Source organism: Hyperolius riggenbachi, chromosome 1, assembly GCF_040937935.1.
Source record: "Hyperolius riggenbachi isolate aHypRig1 chromosome 1, aHypRig1.pri, whole genome shotgun sequence".
In the NCBI taxonomy this organism is placed as follows: Eukaryota; Metazoa; Chordata; class Amphibia; order Anura; family Hyperoliidae; genus Hyperolius; species Hyperolius riggenbachi.
In genome coordinates this window covers 412,005,893-412,029,360 of record NC_090646.1, presented here as the reverse complement: position 1 = coordinate 412,029,360, position 23,468 = coordinate 412,005,893, and the positions used below count along the sequence as shown (strand labels likewise).

General features: G+C 42.8%; 1 protein-coding gene across 3 annotated transcripts in view; it reads right to left on the bottom strand.

Moving 5' to 3' along the window:
* Positions 1-11,467: 11,467 nt before the first annotated feature.
* LOC137518296 (zinc-regulated GTPase metalloprotein activator 1A-like) overlaps positions 11,468-23,468 on the bottom strand; it is a 111,076-nt gene continuing 99,075 nt past the window's right edge. For all 3 annotated transcript variants that reach the window (XM_068235969.1, XM_068235960.1, XM_068235976.1), the window contains 4 exons: positions 18,344-18,412; positions 17,510-17,575; positions 14,655-14,778; positions 11,468-11,712 (listed from right to left, as the gene is read on the bottom strand). In XM_068235969.1, the coding sequence (XP_068092070.1) occupies positions 11,654-11,712; positions 14,655-14,778; positions 17,510-17,575; positions 18,344-18,412 (318 nt within the window). In that variant the 3' untranslated portion in view covers positions 11,468-11,653. The remainder of the gene's footprint in view (positions 11,713-14,654; positions 14,779-17,509; positions 17,576-18,343; positions 18,413-23,468) is intronic.

Below are 23,468 nucleotides of genomic sequence, written 5' to 3'. Positions count from 1 at the left end.
GGGCCTGTTTCCACTTGTCAGTTTTCCTGAGCGTTTTTCTGTGCAGGATTTTTCTGCACGGCAGAGCCCTCAGAATTCGCCTGCGTGTGGAATGCATGCGAATCGCCGCTAATGTATTTAATAGGGAAATCGCCTGCGGCTTTGGTAAATCAATGGAAATGCACACCGGCACTGCCATGGTTAAATTCGCATACAGCGTCATTCATGCGAATTTTCATGCGAATTCGCATGAAAATTCGCATACACCCGCATGCGAAATTCGCATCCGCATGCGAATTTGTACCGCGGCGATTCGCACCGCACAAGTGGAAACGGGCCCTTACTGAAATAAGCATGAAGTCAGTATATTCAAGTTTTTTTTTTTTATCAAGGAACTGGATCTGTATACTGCCCTTCTAGGTCAGTAGTTTAGGGTCCGTTTCCACTTGTGCGTTGCGATTCCTGTGCGGAAAAAGCATGTGCAATTTCGCATTGCGGATGCATCTTTTCCATGCGTTTTTCTACACGATTTCAAATGCATTTTGTGGCCAAGCATTTTTAACCATGTCAATGCTGGGGTGCTTTTTACATTTGTACACAAAAACGCATTGAAAACGTGCATTTTTTCCATTAATTACATTGTGTGCGAATTCTGATGGCTCCGCAGATTTTTTCTGCACAGAAAAACCAGTGCTGGTCGTAATGGAAAAATCTACGCTTACGGATCATTACGCGTAATTTTATGCTATTACTCATTACGCAATTACGGTTACGGTGTAGGAAATTATCTACGGTTCATCACTGTAATTACGCGTTAACTTACGCAGTTACATGTAAGTATACCGTAATGTAGGCGCTTACGCTACGATGTTACGCGTAGTGCCGTAATACCCATTAATGCGTACTTTTTGACGCATACGGACGATGTGTACGCAATAGCCGTCGATGTGACAGCTATTGCGTACACATCATTCATATGCGTCAAAACGTACGCTTATATACTGAAGGGCGGGAGAAGATACTATTGGTTGCTTAGGATGTTGACTGATTGGCTACTCTTAGAAAAGGGGAGTTTTTACGTTAGTAAGTACGCATAAAATTACACGTAAGTCTTCGTAAAATTACGTATATACCTAGCAATTACTTTAGACAGCGTAATTACGATACCACTTAACTGTTTACGCGTAAATAATTACGTGTAAGACCGTAAGTTATGTGTAGCGCGTAAATTTACATTGAATTACGATGCATAATTACTCTCATGCGTAATTTCGGCCCAGCACTGAGAAAAACGCTCAGAAATCCTGACAAGTGGAAACAATCCCATCCGCTTGTATTGGTTTTGCGAATCTGATGCAGAAAACGCATGCAGATTCGCTCTAGTGGAAACGGGCCCGGAGTCCGAGAATCAGTATGTTAACCAGGTAATTGTTACTGTTTATAAAGAAAAAAACATGGCAGCTTTCATATTCCTATAGCCTGGAACACATATCCAATTTTAATTAGCCAATTTTACCACCTCTATGCGGGATGTGGGCAAATAAATTAGGAATACTAAGAACAGATTGGGCTCTATTCACAAAACCTTTCATAAATGACTGAATTGATACTCTGGTTGAACTCGATGGACATATATGTCTTTTTTCAACCCAAATAACTATGATAAAAAATAACCTTTCAGCACATTTACAAGCAAAATAATCACTCAAAGTAAGTGGTTCCTGATTAACTTAATTTCCATTTTACTTCTCTTACCTTAATTATATTATATTTTTGCTCTTTGGAAGCTTAAAAATGTAATATAGATAAGGTGAAACCGGCTCCCACCGTTGTCACACACAGGCCCCAGAAAAGAGCTTTTTTGTTTTCTGATCACGACCAGACTCCTTTTCATACACAAGCGCGGTCGTCTCCTGTGCAAGTAGAGACGCTCATGCACAAGCAGCTTCATGCTACTGCACAGGCACAGCCATACTCATGTGAGTACAGCACAGCTAGGCTCGTTGCATGAATAGGAGGATGGTTGCAATCATCAGGAGGGACCTGGGCAGAGGCAGTAGGGGTGAGGAGGACATGGGAAATCTCTGGATATTGGCCAAGTACTCCCTGCTGTGGGTAAGATCACGTAAAGTATTTAATCAGGTTTGTGTATGTGTGTATATATATATATATATGTGTATGTATGTATGTATATATATTTTATTTTTTTTTAAATGCCAAACTTACCATAATTGTTTGAATATGACAAGTTCAAGTATCCCAAGCCCAACTTAATGATATCTTGGGGTGCGCATACCATTTGTTAAAACTAAAGGTGCGTACACACATGCGACTATAGTCGTTTGTAACGATCGTTCCCCGATCTTTACCAACGACGATCGTTACAAAAAACGAACCACCGACTATTAAGGCAAACGACGAACGAGCCAAATCGTTACAAAAGAAAGTTCTGTCTCGGCGGATTTTAACCAACGACGATCGTTTGCAAAAGTAGTACATCGTTGGAAAAGGTCGTTCGTACTAGGCTTGACATGCGCATTTCACTATTTCTCTGTGAAACTTCTCATTTTTATGTGCAAGCGCAATAGTTGCTTTACGTGATGTAACATTCGTTCTAACGATCAGATCGTTACACACCTTTTAAAACTATCTTTACTTAGGTCGTTCTTTCATCAATTAAAAGTTCGTTCGTCGTTCTCAACAAACGATCGTTGTTGCATGTGTGTACGTAGCATTAGGGTCTATGATATCAAAAAGTTATCAGTTTTTCACAGGATTATATGGGGTGCCACAATGGCCAAGTTGTCCACCAAGACACTGGGCTCTATTCTCAAAGACCATACTTTTCCGCAAAATTTTACCGCTATATTTCAGCCAGCGGTAAACTCCGCATTTTTTCAGCATTCTCTAACATTTTCCGCATGTTTGCCGCATGCGGAAAAAAAGATGCGGAAACAGCCATTATTCATGCAGGAATCATGCGGTAAAAAGGTCGCATGAAAAAGTGTTTAAAAGAAAAAAGTTAAAGTCCAGCAAGCACAGCCCTTAAGCCTCCAGACTTCATTAAAGTCAATAGGATGCGGAATATATCACCTACTACTTTTGGGGGTGATTTAAAAAAAAAATCGGTAATTAACGACAAAATGATGCGCCTGAACATTTTTGAGAATTGATCTTTTATTGCGGAAAATGCCGACTTTTCCCGCACTTTTTCCGCATGCGGAAAAAACATGCGGAACATTTTGAGAATGTCAACTTGACGATATTTTGATCGCAAACTTCCCACATGTACTTTACCGCATGCGGGAAGTCTTTGAGAATAGAGCCCACTGTCTGCAGGCGTACCATGTTTCCCTGAAAATAAGACAGTCTTATATTAATTTTTGCTCCAGAGGTTGAGCTAGGGCTTAGTTTCAGGGGATGTCATATTTCTATGAATACACAGCAAGTTCCTATGCTGTGTGTCCTCCTGCCTTCCCCACTGTGCCACCTATTTCTCTGCTGGATCCATCTCTTGGGTGCCTCTGTGTCGCCCTTGCACCTTTAGGCCTCTTTCACACCAAGACGTTGCGTTTTAGGGGACATTAAGATCGCATGACGTGCCCCTAACGCAACGCATGGTTCTGTTGAAGTTGGACGTGAGATTGAGCCGCGTTATGCGGCTCTTGATGCACTGTTTTCGTTCTATCTATACTGATAGAACAGCCGCTCCAGGATAGTGATGGGAAGTCCAGATCTTTGCAAGGATTCGGATGATTCGAATCGGATCATTCAAAAGATCCGGATCTTTGAACCGAATCATTTGAATCATTTTACTAGGGAAGCAGACTGGGGGTGAAATGACTAGCAGGACAGGACTTTCCCTGCACTGTACATTCTGTATGTTCCTGTTTCTTCCAGACAGACATCCACTGTGAACCGAATCGTTCATTGTGATGATCCAGATGATTCGACTCACAAAAAGATCCGGATCAAATGAACGATTCATTCATGATCCGGACAACACTAAGAGTCCAGGTTACGTCACCACAGTGCAGTGAATATTAACTAGCCATGTGGCTAGTCACTGAGCATGTGCAAGCAGTCTAACGCAGCTAAATCCCAGTATAACGCACAGCATGTTGCACTTTCCCAGAATGTGCAGCGTTACAATGTACTGCAACATGGGCACTGTGAACAGCACATTGATTTTTCATTACTGTGTGGTGGGCTGCGTTACAGGCTTCTCTAACGTGCACCTGTAATGTCCCACTGTGAAAGCAGCCTTAGGGTCCTCCTGGAGTCCCCCTCTGTCCCGTCCTCTCCTCTATCCCCTATGTCATCTGCTGTCCCCCTGCATCCTCCTATTACCCTCAGCTCCATGCCGCTGTTTCCCTGAGCTTAAGTCTATGGGGAAGAAGTATGTCAACTTGTGTTTCTACTGAAGCCAATGGTCTCACAGGCTCAGTTATTGAGTTGATTACTGCATTCACTGAGTAGCAGTGATTGGCCCAAAGACAGAGCCATGGTCCCACCCGCAGGACCAGTGGCTCCAGTAATAACACAAGTTGCCATACTTTTTCTCCTTCATTTCAGGGAAACCGGGATGGTATGTTCTCCCAATGTGTGCATGGGTCTCTTTCAGATACTCCAGTTTCCCTAACTCTACAAATATACTTCTAGGCAGGGACAGAAGACTGTGAATTCCACTGAAGGACAATTAGTGTTGTGGCTTTGTTGTTCTCTGTAGAAAAGGTGTTTGCCATATGTATGAAGATGACTCATAGCTTTTATTCAATATTGTGTAATGCACCACCTATGCAATATTCACAGTGTGGTGGGTTAGTTTGGGTATACCAGTATGCGGCATAGTAACACACCATGGAGAATGTGCACAGTGACGAATACTTTTCATTGACTATATGCTTCACAGTACTTTAATGTATGCAATGCAACGTGCAAATAACATGTGGCGCTGCTTTAGACACGACAAATAACATTTATATTGCGCTTTTCTCCTTGTGGACTCAAAGCGCCAGAGCAGAGCAGCAGCCACTAGGGCGCGCTCTATTGGCAGTAGCAGTGTAAGGGAGACTTGCCAAAGGTCTCCTACTGAATTAGTGCTGGCTTACTGAACAGGCAGAGCCGAGATTCGAACCCTGGTCTCCTGTGTCAGAGGCAGAGCCCTTAACCATTACACCATCAGCCAACTGCCTTACTGCTTTACTGTTCCATTGCATTCCTGCTGTTAAAAGGAATGGAACACAAAGCCAACTGTGAACCTGGCCTTAATCATTTGTGAAAATGTGTAGTGCGGTTGATTTAAAAAAACAATGCAATGAATAGCTTCTATTTATCAATTAAAAACGTAAAAGTGCATAAACCAGAATAAAAACAAAAATAAATCCAAGTAGTACTTGGCAAAGCCAGATTAAGGCTAAATGGGGCCCTAAGCAAAGTAACTGATTTGGGCCTACCCATCATGTCGTAATAGAATCAGAAGGTGCAGCTGCACAGCAACATGCCGCACACACCGGGGCAGCCGAGCTACTAGTTGCTATGGGCAACAGCCCGCTTTCCTCTGTGGGTGCACAATGCAGGGAATAGCAGTGGCAAAATGCACAGTGAGAGATGAATGGCTGGGACATTTGCACTCAGGGGCTGGGGCACACCTGTGAAGACGGTGCCAGATATCACAGCAGCAGCACTTTCCCCCTGCATCTCCAGCCTGGCAATAGCAGAAAGCTCTGGACACCGCCAAACCGGAAGCCTTTTCCCAGACAGAATTACATAACCACCCCTACCACTGAACAACCGATTTCCTCCCAAACTAGACAGCCACCATGCAGCCTCCATCCCAGTGAATACGATAGTCCAGCAGAGAAGGCAGCCGCAGCGGGGGAGAATGACAGCACCAGATGACTCACATTCACCTATTGCGATCCAAGCAATAGAGGTCCCGTCATCCGGAGCCCATCTGTCTCCTCTAGAGTGCTGCCGCTCTTTTACTACTACTATTACTATTTCCTACTTCCTGTCTGATCTGAGAATCAGGAAGTTCAGAGCGAGCGGCTGCACTGTAGAAGAGACAGATGGGTTTCAGATGACGAGATCTCTATCGCTTGGATCATGGATAGGTGAGTGAGCATTTGCCATCTGCTGCTATCATTCTTGCTGCAGCTGTGGTTCTCTGTGGGAAGGGAGGGAGGAGTGGGCAGCGGCAGAGAGCACAGTAGCAGGAGGGGGACCTAGGAGGAGAGCCTGGCTCTGAAGACAATCAGCAGCGCCTGGCATCATTTGACAAGACAAGACAAATAACATTTATATCGCGCTTTTCTCCTGGCGGACTCAAAGCGCCAGAGCTGCAGCCACAAGGATGCACCCTATAGGCAGTAGCAGTGTTAGAGAGACTTGCCTAAGGTCTCCTACTGAATAGGTGTTGGCTTACTGAACAGGCAGAGCCGAGATTCGAACCCTGGTCTCCTGTGTCAGAGGCAGAGCCCTTAAAGGGAGTCCGAGCAGTGCCTGTGGGGTTGCCTTTAACCACTTGAGGACCCACCCTTTACCCCCCCTTAAGGACCAGCGCTGTTTTAGCTGATTTGTGCTGGGGGGGTCTGATCGCTCCTGCCTGATGGGTGTTGCGGGGGGGGGGGGCACCTCAAAGCCCCCCTCCGCTGCGGAATTCCTCCCCTCCCTCTCCTGTAAACAAAGCGCTTGTGTTTACATTTAGCCTGCGAGCCGCGATCGGCGGCCCGCAGGCTATTCACGGAGCCCCCCGCCGTGAATTGACAGGAAGCAGCCGCTCGCGCGAGCGGCTGCTTCCTGATTAATTAGCCTGCAGCCTGGTCCTGCAGCTGCCACTTTGCCGACGCGCGGTATGAGTGCGCGGTCGGCAAGTGGTTAAGCATACCCACAACTAATTAATTACATCCTCACACCTACCAGCATGATGTTTGTAATTATATCCCCCTGGGTCCCTTATATGTCATTGCACTGTGCTGAATCGAGATGCCGACTTTGGAGAAAAGTCGTTCTGTGTAATACAATGTAACTTTATATATCATTAGAATTAGAACAAAGAGAACTTTAAAATGATATGCATCTTTCCATAGTTACTGCACTGCTCAGAGTCCCTTTAACCATTATACCATCCAGCCACCGCTGACAGGATGGCGAGGGCTGGTTTATGTGCCGATGGGGCCCCTTTGATTCTGAATGGGGCCCCAAGCAACTGCTTTTGTTGCCTGGTCGGTAATCCGGCCCTGGTACTTGGCATGACCACCCTCTTTATTTTAAATTGCACCTAGGTATCCTACCCCTCCTTGGTATATTTGCACACAGTTCTGTAGCTTTAGGCGGTGTCTGTTTCTCACTTCCTGTGATCTCTGGCAGTCATCAGACTCTGTGGACGTCATGCCATCTTTTCCAGGACACCTTGTACTTTCCACTCAAGATTTACCTGTATGTGTGGGGTCATTGTCCTACTGCATAACAAATATAAAACCAATCGTAGCTCTGTTATGCTAATACTTGATGGAAAAGTATGTCAGTAGTTACCATCACTGAGGAAACCATTCACTCTGTTCAAATTCCCAGCTCAAAGTGCAGAAATACAGCCTCAAACCACAATGGAACCTCCACCAGCATTTTTGCTCACAGACACTCATCCTTGCAGTAGTAGGGCCCTAGATGCACATCTAGGCCGAGACACTATCTGCAAGGCTTTCTTAGGGCTGGGACCCGCTAGGAGCGCTTTTAGGCCTGGAACCCGCTAAGGGCTTGTTTACACCTATGGAGTTTTTGCCCTTTTTACAAGTGCAGGCGATTTTGAAATTCTCCCTAAAAAGCTTATGCAATGATTCCCTATGAGAGTGTTCTCATCTGACCTGTTTGTTTCCAATCGCTCAGAAAAGCGCTGCCTGTACCATTTTCTGAGCGTTTTTGTTCAATAGAAGGTATGGGAAAGTCGCAAAGCGCTTGAAAAAGAGCTTTGTATAGCGATTTCTCCAGAGCTTTGTAATAAATTTTTCAATGTATTTATTCATCAGAGTTTCTTTAATAAATACAGCCTTATTTCTTCTATCCTATAAGTTCCTATACCTGTTCTAATGTGGTCTGGATTACTGCAGCCTTTTCTAGTTGCACTGTCTCTGTAATAGATCTAATCTTCTTTTCTTGTCAAGGCTTGTCGAGACAAAGAGGAATGCACTCTCTCTGCTGTGATAGGGAGAAGTTATGCACGCCCCCTGCAGGCTCGCCTGTGTGTGTAAACTGCTAGCGTATCGCAGTTTCAGCAAAACGCTACCAAAAGCGCTCCTGTGGGTTCCAGCCCTAAGGGCTGGAACCCACAGGAGTGCTTTTGGCAGTGTTTTGGCAGCACTGCGATACGCTAGCAGTTTGCCAAAACGCTGGGCTAATGTTAATGGATGGGGCAACTTCCACAGGAGCGTTTGCGTTTCTCAGAAACGCAAACGCAGGACCTGCAGCATTTTGGGAGCGTTAGCGCTTCAATGTAAAGTATTGAACCGCTAGCGGAAACGCTCAGCAAAACCTAAACTGAGCGGTTTTGCTAGCGTTTTGCGGTTCAGCACACTGTAACAAAATGAAAAATAATTCACAGGACCAATCAGGATAAAAACGCAAAACGCTACGCACCCGCTGGGCAAAAAAATACAATGTTGCAAAACATGACCAAAAACGCACATGAATCCGCTTGCAAACCGCTCAGACAAAACGCTAGCGGTTGCGTTTTGCGTTTGCTGATTTCAGTGGGTTTCAGGCCTAACAGAGCTTTTCTAAGCACTTGTGTTTTGCAAAGCTCTCGCTAATGTAATATGCATTTGATCCCATTCTAGGGATGTGATTTTTTTTTTTTAAATCCCCTTATTATTACATTAGCAAAAGCTTTTCAAATCAATGACACTTAGAAAAGTGTCCCCAGGCCTAACAGCGCTTGCCAAACTGTTACGCCAGTAAATCCCTAAGGGAGTGGTCACACTAGAACTGGTGCAATTCACGCAAACTACTGAAAGTAGTATTAATGCCTTATAGCACAAAAGTTTTACTAGTCCTGTGTAGGCACCAAGTGCAGAGCTTGTTCTATGTACAATTTCCTTCATCAGCTAATTAGCTTTACTAGCTAATTTGCTTAAAATGCACACAATATATTAGAACTGTGCATGGAGTTTAGTTTTAATGAAGAGCACTATGCCATGTGAAAAAGAAAAAAAAAAAAACTAATTTCAAGTTTAAAAGCAGACCCGAACTTTTGCACAGTACACAATGAAAAGTTTTTATTCCACACATAGTTGCTTTATAAATTCCCTTCCCTATAGTCCGTGTTTGTTTAGTCAGATGAAACAGTTTTATGCTAGGTATACACAATGCACTTTTCTGACATTTACGATCATATCGATTATATCCAACATGTCCAGTTTGACCTCCGATTGATTTTTTTAGTAATTTTTCATAGGAGAGAACAGAAAATCGTTCAAAAAAATAGATCGGAAACCAGTTCGGACATGTTGAAAATAATCGATCTGACAGTAAATCTGTCCGAAAATTGCATAGTGTGTACCTAGCATTGTGGGCAGCTGTGAATAGACTGCAGGAGCTCTGTCGTCTCCATATAGAAAATAATGAAGTTTAACTCTTTCAGTGTCCTCTGCAAAAGTTAAAAATGGTACACTACAGGTTTTTTTTTAGGGTGTCCATAAATTGTAATGACGATTATTTCCCCAGAAAGGTTATTATGCATCTTTTAGAGCAGAAAGGACATAGTGAGTTTAGTTCCACTTTAGGTGCACATAATTTTATTTTTTTTTTAAAGAGAAATGCACTTATCCCGAGTCCTCTCTCAGGCACAGCACAGCCACTAATGTAGTACCTGCTTTTACCTGAGCACACTTTCAGCAGCTGGCATGGTGGTGTAGTAGAGTGCCTGGTTTGAATCTGGGCCAGGACACTATCTGCAGGGAGTTTGCATGCAGTGATGGTCAGGTAGATGTAAATAACTTCAAGTTGATGCAAATTTATGCAGCTTGAAAAGTGGACCAATTGAATTTTACCTCAGCAGGATTTGATTGGCTCATTTTCAAGCTGCATAAATCTGCATATAAATTTGCATCAACTCAACTCGTTTTTTGCATCTACTTGACCATCACTAATTGTATGTTCTCCCTGTCATTGTGTGGCTTTCCTCCAGCTCCCCTCCAAAAACTGGCCCTTGACTATCATAAAATAAAGTAAATCTGTAGAGGTTTGAGTTGTCAAACATCAGCCTCGAAACCTTACTGACTTGGAGAAAGAGGGACTGGGGCAAAATCCCTCCTGGGATGTGACCTCTGGTTGCCAACAAGGGTTTTGCCACCAAGTACTTCATCATCTTTTGATAGGTGATAAAATACTGTAGTTCACTCATTATTGTGCATTTCAAGCTCTGACTTTTGGGCAAAGGGTTTTTGATGATTCTTGGTGTAAAGGTGCGTACACACGTCAGATAAGTCTTTGGAAAATGAAAGATCACAGACCAATTTTACCCCCTTCCATGTAGTATGAGAGCCATACTCTACACAGTCTATTCTATGGAGCTGAACTCCCCATCAGATAAAAATCTTTGCAAGATGCTGCACACATGCAACTGATCAGTATCTGCAAAAGATCAGTTCCTGCAAAAGATCCGTTCCTGCAAAATGCATTCAAAGCCTATGATATCTGCAGATCTCATACACACCTTGTTTAATGGACCATCATCTGCAGATAAGACAATTATCTACAGATCTGAAGATCCATCCTGGTGGATCTGATCTGCAGATAATTGTCCGTTAAACAAGGTGTGTATGAGATCTGCAGATATAGACTGTAAATGCGTTTTGCAGGAATGGATCTTTTGCAGGAACTGATCTTTTGCGGATACTGATCTGTTGCATGTGTACAGCATCTTTGTGTGCAGCATCTTGCAAAGATTTTTATCTGATGGGGAGTTCAGCTCCATAGAATAGACTGTGTAGAGTATGGCTCTCATACTACATGGAAGGGGGTAAAATTGGTCTGATCTTTCATTTTCCAAAGACTTTTATCTGACGTGTGTACCCACCTTTAGTCTGTCTCTCACAGCTGCAATAAACCTGCCAGTAAAAATTATAGACTAGCCATTTCTTGGTCAGAGGGTAAACAAGCAAGATCAGCAGGGGATCAAATACTTCTTTCCCTCACTGTAAGAGGGCTGCGTTACATGCATGTTAGAAATGTAAGATGGGGCTCTGAATGTAATAGTTAGGCAGCTGTTCAGAATAGAAAAGGAGCCACAAGAAAGTTGGCCAAGAGACAGAGAAAGTATAAACCTGGCCTTGGGAGGATGGAGGTGGTGCTAGCAGGGCTGAGGTGGGACTTATGGATAAGTATTTTATAAGCACTCAGTAAACCTTTCTCAGAATTCCCTAAAAGTGAAATCTATACGTATATACCACTACTTATACCAAAGATGAACAGAAAGTATTGTCCCAATTCATTAAATTATTAATTTTGACTAAGGATTTATTTTTGCAGATTCATAAATTATCACAAAGGTAAAATGGATCTATATACATATGCATCTTCTCAGCAACCATTTTTACAAACATTTGCGTTGACTTGTTTTTAAGAGAAGCCGCCCAGTTTTCCAGTGGACATGTGACACTTCCACCACCGTTGGCTTTCAGCTTCTAAGGACAGATAGGAACAGCTGCTGGAGAATAGCCTTATCCAAATGTCTCCCTGCAATTGAAAAAAAAATACATTTTTTTATGTGCTTTTATATTGGTAAATACTTTTACAAAAAAAAAACAAATTGTTGGAAAAAAAAAGCCACACAAAAAAATATATAAATAAAAGTCAAACACACATAACTCAAAATGCTTCACCTATTTCTTAAAAAGCATCTCTGTAAAGGTGGCCACTAAATACAATTTGCAGAACGATAGTTTATGACTGATTCTTTAAATGAACGACCGGAAATTATCGTTTGGGACCACTACTGGAAAAAAAAATCTAACCAATCCAATCAGGTTAATGAAATACATCCAATTTTTGGATCAATTGCTTTCATCTGGTCAGATTGGTTAGGAGATGTGTCCATTAGTGGTCCCAAACAATCAATTCAAATCATTGATAGGAAGACTTGTTCGTAAACAAGATATAGAAAAAGGAGGACACAGAGAGCCCAATATAATGTAGTATGTACTGGTTATGAATGGATAATGACAAAGTGAGTATCCAGTGGAGTAGCTAAGGAGTTGTGGGCCCCGATGCAAGTTTTACAATGGGGCCCCCAAGCACTCTATACATAGCAATTGACACCGCACACCAAAACCTGCCAATGGCAACTACAGAGTTAGAGGTGCAATAAGGGAATGGGGAACAGTTTGTTAATGATTACTACTATTCAAAGTATAATAGATTATTACCAGCACAGGACCAATAAAGAGCTAATACTGTAGTTGAGGGAGAACCCTCCAAGTAGAGGAGGCAGTGGTGGACTTACCTCCTCCCAGCAGACACAAATTAGAGTTGAAATTGTATTAACGAATACATTTTATTTATACACTCCAGAGTTCAAATTCAACTCTAATTTGTGCCTGCTGGGAGAAGGTAAGTCCACCACTGCCTATTTTAGCTATTTTTATCATACTGGCACATCTGTTCACAACTAAAATTGTTCATAAACGATTGTTCAACAAATAGTATCGTTAGTGGCCACCTTAAGTTATGATTGGAGATATCGTTAGTAGTAAATGGTAAGTCCAGCCAACATCCGTACCACAGAGCCTTCACATAACTTGCTGTCGTAGGGCTTTTTGCATTATGGTTGTAGCCATCCACTTTAGCTCATCAGACATGGGGTAAAATTCTCAAAGCAAAGATAAAATTGTTGTGCTCAGGCAGTGCAACTATAATACTGAATATTCCAGTTACATAGTGCACATTGTGCAAATAGTGCAAATCGCATTACACAGGTGTTGCAATTTAAGCAACGCATGCTATGTAACGGGTGTAACGTTACAATTGTTGTCCGCTACCTGCACACAGCAATTTTAATGGTGCTTCTTGGATATGCCCCATGATGTGCAACTGAAAAGCCTTATCAAAGACTATAGCTCACACCTGTGCAGTTTATTGCAAAGCGATAGTTTATCGTATAGTACAGTAGTTTACTATTTTACACTAAGTGCATTGTTATCAGTCTATGGCCAAGGCTTGGTTCACAGGCAGCTTGTGAGACAGCTTATGGCGACTCCTTTAACTGATGCAAATGATTTCCTGCTACGGAGCAATGCGCTCAAATCTCGTATCAAAGGCAACTGCCTTACCAGTACGCCATCCAGCCATAGACAGATAGTGAGATGTTATTACTTTCAAGTTAATGCAAAGTTTATTTTACTTTTCTACAGAGTGATGTAGCTTGGAACTGGACCATTCAAAATAATCAGCCACAAGGGTGTACCTAGAGGGGAGCTGCTCCTGCAATCGCAGGGACGCCCAGAGCTGTGGGCAGCCCCCAACTACTAACCTTCCCTTCCTCTGATACAGCAGACTCTCCTTCACATCAAGTGTTTTTGTAGCTACACTTATTGTGGGTAATCATGATGGCCACCCTTGTTTTAGGACTCCTGTGAGATGGCCCCCAAGGCCATAAAGGGCATCAAGTGGAGGAAAGGGAAGGGGTGTGAACATTGGGGGCCCATCAAAGTCTCCCTGGGGCGGCCCCATGAACTGTAGTTACGCCGCATTTGCATTCATTTGAAAGTATTAACATCTTAATGACAATCTCCAGCTTCATGGTAGTGTTGCAGTGACTTCCTCCTCTTCACACTGATGGCCCATACTCACGGGCTACAATTGTCGCTGCAACACGCGACGCGCGCGTTGCGGCGACAGGTCGCCCGTGAGTATGAGGCGTTGCACGGGCGCGCACCCCGAACCGTCGCTGATGTCGCCAGGCGATTGAACCGGTCAATCGCCTAGCGACAGTTGCCACCGTGTGTGTGTATGCGGACTAGTGACAGCAACCCCATAGCCGGCGCACTGAGTTTCCGGCGGGTAGGAGGAACGTCGGCGACAGCTTCCGTCGCGCCACTAGTCCCTCTTCCGCAGTGTGTATGCGGAGGGACATGACGACGAGCTGTCGCCGAACTGTCGCGCACACGCTCCCGTGTGCTAGCGACATGTAGTTTTGGTTGCCCCCGAGTATGGGCCATAATGATTATCACAATACTTGCTCTGAACAGTAGTAGTTAACAAAACTATATCTCTCCCCTGTGTGATAGCTTCTGTGCTTGGGTACCAAATTTCAACACACTGCATCACTGCAATCCGCAGTTACTGTTGAACACCTTCATCTGACAAATAGGGGCAATGAGCAGAGGATCCATGGCACCTAATCCACATAGTAATGGCAGCTTATGAATGACAGCTATTAATGCTGAAGGAATTTTCTTTTAATTTTTCCACAGCATGGTGCCACTCACTTGTCCTTCCCCTCTCCATAGTACTGTACTAGCAGCTTAACCAGGAACTGAGCAGCATATCTGTACAGCTCTCCTTACCCCAGGCAATACATTTTTACAGTGTGTATATAGCATTAGCCCACCTCGATACCGGTTCTGTAAAAATATTAGCTTACAAATGTTATCTGTAGAAGATAGCCAATGGGGAATTACCTATAAACACCATGCGATTCATTCGTTCTCCCTGCCAGCATACTTGTGTCTCTTCTAGATCATAGAGCTCATGAACTCCTTGAATGATCACCTGGTTTTCTTTATCTTCTAGTGACAGGAGACCCTGGTTACAAGAACAAGACTGCATTAAAAATATACTTCAAGTACTCCTATATATTTATAGATAATCACAAAAGCCACACATGGCGCAGTATATTCAAAATTGGTTTTATCTTGATCTTATAACTTTTACCAACAGCTCACTGTTTAACAGTGTGTCAAGAATTAAGATTATATAAGGAGTTATATAAGTAAAAGTTTGTTTACACCTCTTTCTACCATAATAGGGAGTGACAAAGTACACTTAGATATTTTAAGGGGCTCGTACATACATGAAAGATAACGACCGCCTCAGCCAATAATCCGGCATGTGTACAGAGGCATCAGTCTCACGACATGCAAGCAATCTGCCCGGCGGATCAACTCACCCCCAACTTCATTGTGCACACTGCTCCCCCACCCGCTGCGTGCCGTCACGCATGTGCCACTCTGTCATCCCTCCGCCCCCCTGCATAGCAATAGGACGCATCTTCAGCTATATAGCTGACACGCGTCTGTACTGTCTGGCCCAGCAATGTCGCTCTAGGGAATAGTGTCCCGATCCCTGATGAGCAACAGAAGACAATGGTGTGTATGCACCTTTAGACTGATTTATGTGCATGCATTTGTTCCCTAAAATGATGGAAACCTGACAGCGCCTGTTTCACAGCGCCTCAGAGTGAATCTCGGATCGAAAAGCATGAAATGTTTGATTGCTTGTTAACTGGTATAGGTAGAGTAGGTACCCTTTCTACAGAGGAAACCTCAATGCTGGTGAAAGGGTCTTGTACATAATGCTGTTGCATGCATTCTATTTTGAAAGTCAATATTCTCTATTTCTGCAACCAAATACTATTTTGCAACTAAGCTGTTTTTATCACTACTAGAGTTCCAGCTTACTGGTAATGTTTTAAATGCAAAGGGTTAATAATTGTTTGTTTGTAAAATGACCAATCCCCTCAGCACCTTCTTTCTCCTTTAAAATTCTGGTCCCTAAAGAGGCTTCTTCCATCCTTTTCAGTAGAGGTGATGCACCCCTGAAAATCCCATTGTGTGCTGCGTGCATACACACTTGCGGCTTTCCGCTCAGACTCCAGCAGAAATAGCCGAGCCTGATCGGGTTCGTTCTACCTTGGGGTTGTGCCTGTCTGACATTAAAGCCTGTCTTGAACTGGCCTTGTCATATGCAGCAAATGCATACCATGCTAGATCTAAATGGTTGTGGATGCAGCTAAACTGTCTTTCAACAGCTCTACCAGTCCCATGTGCTTCTCTGCCTGCCCTGTGCTTCTGTGCCTCAATGCTCCGACAACATGACCAGAACACTTTACAGCTCTTGTCCAATCAAATATCCCCAGTCACTAATGCTGGGTACACACGAGTTACAAATGTCTCTAAGAGACGAAAAAAAAAAAAAGGCAGCGACAGTTCGTCGCCTGGTCCCTCTGTGCAACAGCCGTACACATGGCGCACAGAGGGACAGAGATGCGGCGGAAGATGTCGCCGAAGGTTCCTCCCCCCCGCTCCATACATTGTGTATGGGGCTGCTGTCGCTAGTCCGCAAGTTGCGGTGACAGCTGTTGCCGCCGATTGGCCACGCCAATCGCCTGGCGACAGCTCTGAGTAGCGACGGTTCGGAGTGCGTGCCTCACACACGGGCGACTTGTCGCCGCAACACGCGCGTGCCACATGGTTGCGGCGACAGTTGTAGCCCGTGTGTATGTACCATTACAAGACAAGTAGAGCTTTCAAACTGAGCATGCATTGCCCAGTATAACTAAATTAGTTATGGCCATGTCCAATCAGATTTTTATCGAAAAGCCTGGATAATAGTTTGTTTTTCTCGAACGAAATAAAAAAAAAAATTATTTTCATCTTTCATACGATTCGATCGCCTGGGTCAAATAAACGGGAAAATCAAACTTTTTTTATTATGTGCATGGGCACCATTAGCCTTAGATTTGTACTATTATTGGGGGAGGGGGGGGGCAAGGTCTCGGCTTTAGATCAGAAAGAAGTCTGCTGGCATTTAACATAAGCAGAGGCCATTATAGATTTCGGGAAGCAAAAGGCAGAATTGTCTAGTGCTTGCTTTCACTATACGACCCGCAGCCCGCTACTCGACCCACAGCCCGATTAGAATCCAGATGGGTACTCAAATCAGACCAACATTTCAGGTAATCCACGGGTACCCGCCCCGATGCAGGTCCCTACCCCAGGGTACAGCTTTACATGTATATACGTTTGTATGTGTTCTATACGATAAATATAAGATAACCAGAACTATACCCATTTACTGAAACAAAGTAAAACATTGTTTTATCTAACAAATATTTAAATAGGAAACATGACAACATATAGTAGAATGTCAAATTATTTAGGATACTCATTTTCACCTTAATGATTTTGGTTTTAATATTAGAAAGGCTTCTAATATCTTTACATTTCTGTATATTTCTATGTAACCCGACCCTCATGTTTGTAATGTAGCCTTCTCCCCCAGAGCACTCTGGGGGATCAGGTGATGTTCCTGCTCACTTCACAGAGGATTAAAAAAAATATTCCACAGTGATTCACCTTACCAGCAGTAGAGATGCCGGTATCACTTATACATTTAATATAAATTGGGGTGAGGTAAGATTTTAGCATGGGCAAACCTTTGCAAACAATGCTTTATAAATGAATATTGCAAAAATAAACAGGTTTAGTCATTAAGTTATACCGTATAGTTTATTTTTAACACTAATGCAACCTACCTTTAATCTTATAACCTCCATGGGGGTTCCACTCCTGTTTTTAATATTCTTTTCCCAGAGGAGATTCTGAAAATGAAAATGTTTATTGTAAGACTATAAAAACAAACAAAAAACCCCCCAGACAACTTGAAGGTTTGTTCACACTAGTAAACAATGTATTGAGGTATTCTGCATTGACCTGCACTGCATTATTCCTGGCAGCAACTTATTAATCTGTGGGAGAGAACTGTAGCAGCTTCAGGTCTGGTTGCTATTGACTCTAATCCCCCTTGCAGATGAAGTAGGAACCATGGCATGTTCCTTTCTGGCACATCTCACAGGCCCCTGGCAGTCTTGCTGGCTCTGCCAAGGACTACTCATTCAGTCAGTGTCCTCAGCAGAGCTTGCAAGACTGCAGGGGGCCTCAGAGATCAGTGTAGTTGGCAACAGACATCGCCAGCAAAAGTACTGGCAAGACCCACAGCTTCTACAGTACACCCCACAGGTGAACGAGCGGTTTTGCAGCTCTGTCAGTAAGGTGTCTTCAGACATCTTGCCCGTAGCTCTTGTGAGGAATGTGAGACTCCTGATTACCCTTTAATAGCCATTTTTTCTTTAACACTGGGACCGCTGGCAGATTTAAATTATTTTTTTCAAAGATAGGTTTTATTGATTTTCACAAAATAGAGATCATAATGTACAAAACAGTTATTTCCTCCACCCTGGGTCTGACTCCAGCACCACAACCCCAGTCACCAGCATAATAATATTATCAATAGATTTAAATGTAATTAACTCAGATATAAGATTCTGCAAAAGTGCCCCTTTAATGTGAAAGAGTTCTTTTCACCTTACCTGGATAAATATATTAAGATTCTCTTCAGCTACATTTCCACAGGCCTCAAATGTAACAGTAACAATACTCTGAAAGGGAAGAAAAAAAGTTTGGTCATTTAAACATATTCCTGCTGTTTGTTCTGCAACAGAAATGCTTTTAATTGTTGTCCATCTGAGATATTTGCAAAATGAATTGTGACACATACCGTACTTGAGGAAAAAAAATACCGAGATTCCTTTTCTCCAAAATTAAATTAAAGTATACTGTGATCAAACAAGTAGTCATATGTACTGCCATAGTGTTTCATTTTTAACCACACTAAACGTGATGTCTCATGACCACAGGATACAGGCAGGCAGTGAGGGGGAGAGGGTCTGTAGAACTGTAGTTAAGAAAAGCAACTATATGATCTCCTCTGGTCCCACTGTTGGCTTTGTCCACCACTGGATTTGGGCATGTTTTTTTTTTCTTACACAGAAAGAGGTTGGAACGATTTACTTGTTTGGAAACTTCGAATGGATGCTTCTACCTAATTGGTATAGCTCACCCCTTTAAGAAGGCAGTGTCCCGTTCTTATTTTATTCCAAAAGCCAAATGTCAAAAAGAAAGAAAAAAATGATTTTACCATCAGCCTCCAGAGTTATTTTACCATTTGCCTCAGGTGGCAAAAGTGATATGCTGTAACCAACCCAGTTAAATGGATAACAGACCCAAAAGAGATTATGCACATCTTTTCATAGGATTTATAGGACTGTAAAGATGCACTGTCCAATAGATTCCGCCTCATTCTATCATGCAGAAAGCCTGCAAACAACTATGCTGAAATTATAATTTTCTGTGTAAATGGTGCAATATCATCTCAATACTTAAAATACTCAATACTTAAAGCTAAAGCCAAAGCTGAAGTACAAATTATGAGACTTATTATAAAATTCAGACACAATTTTAGGAACTAGGAGCTTTATATTTATTTCATACTAAGCCATCTATAGTTGTTTTGGTACACCTGGATAACTGTATTGGCTTATACAGCATTAGTTGGGCTTTTCAGTATCTCAAACTGAAAACACAAAGGTCCAGATGCACAAGCGCTACTAAGAATGCCGTGCACAAGCGGCAATATTACTGTTACTAACGTCAGCAGAGTACCGAGCATTGCGCACATAGCGCAGCTAAGGTGAGAGTTGCTATAGTAATGTGCACGAAGAACGCATGTTATCATAGCAACAAAAGGAAAGAGTTTCCAAGAAAATGATTGGTTACAATGTAATTTTCAATTTGGTGTAATCATGCCTACTATAAATTATTATCTGCAGATTCTAAACTGTAGATCTCTAACATTTAAAGTCTGAAAATGGCAGACTTTTTGCTAGGGATATCTGGATGAGGGCAGCTTGTTCTGTAAGAATAACAGACCTCTATTCAAGTTTTGGTAAGCATTACGACACTGATATTGCTGCATAGACTATAATACATACACTACATGATGCATACGGTACATAGACATATGACCAGGGTAGGGATTAAATTGTGAGCCCTTCTGAGGGACAGTTAGTGACAAGACAATATACTCTGTACAGTGCTGCAGAAGATGTTGGCACTATATAAATAATAATAATATATGATAAACACACTGTAAAACCTATTCTACCCCTGTAACACTCTATACAACTATTCCATCAAATTTCAAGCACAAAGCATAAATAGATGATGGAGCTTTGCAGTGAAATTGTCTTCTTTCCCAGGGCCCCCATGGAGAAGCAGCTGTCTCTGGTCCTTCTAGTGTGTATGTGAATGTCATGTAAGGAAGTAGACCTGTTGCTTTAGAGGAACTGCAAAAGATCAATGAAGGTTTAGGAAAGGACTGGCTGCAATGTGACAACAGTTCACACCTCCTCATGATCTCCTCCTTACACCATTTTACGGTGAGCTTTTTAGCTTGTGAGAAAATATTGCCCTCATTACAGCTCATCTGAGGCAATAATGTTCTTTAATCTGTTTGGTGCTAAGGTAAATAGTAACGTGTACTCACAAAACCATCCCGAGGTGGCAAACTCTAGCCTGTCTAAATACCCTTCTGTTAAATAAACAAATATTGCTTCCTCAAGAAAACAAAGATGCTCATTTCACAGGGGGGGATTTACTGCCCCTCCTTGCTTTAATGTTTTTCTTCAAAATAAACAGTATTAAGCATGGTGGCTAAGTAGCTAGCACTCTCTTCTTACAGCACTAGATTTCCAGCACATTAATTACATGAATGGGAGTTGTATATTCTCACTATTTAGGTGGATTTCCTCCAAACACTTTGTCCCACATCCCCAAAAATACACATGAACATATAATGTCTACAGCAAGGCTATGGGCTCAATCCCTCAGGTGACAGTTTGCAGACATGCAATGTACAGATATATCAGTAGGCTATAGGCTAGCGATGGGATCTGTTGCTAGAGAGCAGGAAGAAGGATGACATGTGGCAGGCTACAGAGCAAGTAAGGAGGCCTGTACTCGGCAGACATGATCCAGGTTCTTTATCTCTCTGCGATACATTGAGGCCACTGTACACAGGCTAGATCAGGGCTGGGGAAACTATGGCCCACGGGCCGTAGCCCAGTCCATTGGAGTTTTAAATCCAGCCCTTCCTGAAAAGTTGCATTCAGTGTGTAATGAGAAGTTCAACTCGCCCAATCGCACTTTCCAGTGGCAATCTCCATGGCCACAGCGGCATCATGTGACCCACCATCTGTACATGCCAGCATGTCACATGACAACGCCGTAGCCATGGAGATCACCACTGGAAGATGCAATTGGGTGAGTTAAACATATCATAACGCACCCGTTCGCAATTCTGCAGGGAAGGAGGGAGAGAGGAGAGCACAGGCATGCAGGATGCTAGAGGAATGCAGCGCACAGCCAAAAAAAGTGTACCAAGGCTTTAGCTAGATTCTTGGCAGAAACCGCCCCAACTACCAGTCACAAGTTTGCTCTAGACTGTGGGAGAGAATACATTCTGAGCCCCTCTGAGGGACAACACAGGATTAACCCTATAAGGAGAGCAATAAAACATAACTTTTAGTTAGATTAGTTTAAAATGAAGCTGCAATATATTAAATTGAAATGTTTAACCTAAATGAGACCAGGATCAGGGTTCGAATATGGATCCCCATATTGCTGTTTTTGCACTATGCACTCTTAGCACTAGGCTCTTTTTTTCCCCCCGACCAAGGGGCTGAAACATGTTGGGTTGGGTTTTGATGTAAAATTGTAGCATTCTTTATTTGAGAATACAGTGATCCTGGACCCATTAGGCTTTTTTTCACTACAAGCATATGGGTATCCAGAACAAACCCTGATCCTGGTCTCGTTTAGGTTAAATATTTCAATGTAATATATCGCAGCTTAATTTTTAACGAATCGAATTAAAAGTTATGTTTTATGTAGCTCTCCTTACAGGGTTAATCCTGTGTTGAATCAATTAATCAGAATTTTTGTATTTTTTTCCTCTCTGAGCGACAGTCAGTGTCAGGAACTGTTCAAGGTAGTGTGCAAGGTGCTGAAGAAAATCTCAGCGCTATAAAAAAGCATAATACTTTTTACTAGTCTTTCTGGTATTATTTCTGGTACACCTTGATGAAGCCCAGGATTGGGTGAAACGCATCGGTGGGAGGAGCCTGTGCAGGCATTGAGGTTGACCTAGTTTCTATGCTAAACTCCGCTCCCCATGTTTTTGAGATGCAACCAAGCTGGTAAAAGCTTGAGCTAACCAGCATCCCAGCTCTAGTGTGCACGCTATTCAGGACATTGGGCCAAGAGTGGTGAGCAAATCTCCCGCGTGTCATTGACGGCAGTGGTGAGCAACATATGCTCATGAGCTACTGTACAGGAATAAATGATGAACGCGTTTTGCTGCCCTTGTGAGAGTAAGCTGGATCATTAATGGAGGGGCCAAATAACACATTGCTGAATGGCTTGTATGTGGGACTAGCTGCTGCGGGATAACCAATGACCCCGAGTCTCCTGGACTTCTATGTGCCTGAGGCTTGAAAGAGCTGCTACCTGCCACGCTATTTTGCAAGAACTGCTGTATTATTGTTTGAGCTTCCATCCTGCTGGACATCACTGCATCCTATAAAGGGAACTGCTGACACTTGCATATATAGCGCTTTCCTCTCTCCTGCTGCCCAACACCAATCATGGCCATGATCTTAGTGTGCATGAGATTGTATTTGTGTATGAGGTTGACCTCCTTGTACCTAGTCACACAATTTTAAATTGTTTTTAATGTGTGTTACATTTGGTAGATTGATTGTTCCACATCCTAGCATGAAGCACATTTAATAAAGTTTTTCTACCTTTCTAATATATGGAGGCTCTTTTTCAAATATATCTCTGTACTTTTGGTGAGATTATTTCTGGTATTGGCTGTATTCTTTCCAAAGTATGATGCAAAACTCTCAATATAATGGAGTGGACTAACAATGTACAGTATATTTATCTCAGAAAATAATTTTAATTAAAGTGGTGTACAAACCTAAAGGACAACTAAACCGAGAGGGATATGGAGGCTGCTATATTTATTTCCTTTTAAGCAATACCAGTTGCCTGGCTGTCCTGCTGATCCTTTGCCTCTAATACTTCTAGCCATAGACTCAGTACAAGCATGCAGCAGATCAGGCGTTTGTGACACCTGTCAAATCTGACAAGATTAATGGTGATCCCCGACTTTGCAAGCGCCCAACATACAAACAACCTGGCAATACGAACGGCCCAAAGGCCCTTATTGCACATTGGGGGGGGAGATGGCACATGGAGACAGAGGAGGCACAGGGGACAGAGGTGGCACAGTGTTCCCACTTTTGAACAAATTCAGGTTAAGAACAAACCTACAGTCCCTATCTCATTCATTAACCAGGGATTACAATACTATACTATTACTATATGCTTATTTCAGATGTGATTCAGACACTACTGCAGCCAAATAGATCAGTAGGGCTGCCAGGCAACTGGTATTGTTTAAAAGAAAATATGTCAGCCTCCAAATACTTTTCACTTCAGGATCCCTTTAAAGGACAGGTCTGGGGTTTAAAAAAAAACACACACACAAAATCTTGTCCGGGGCTTCCTCCAGCCCCTGGCAGCCCATTT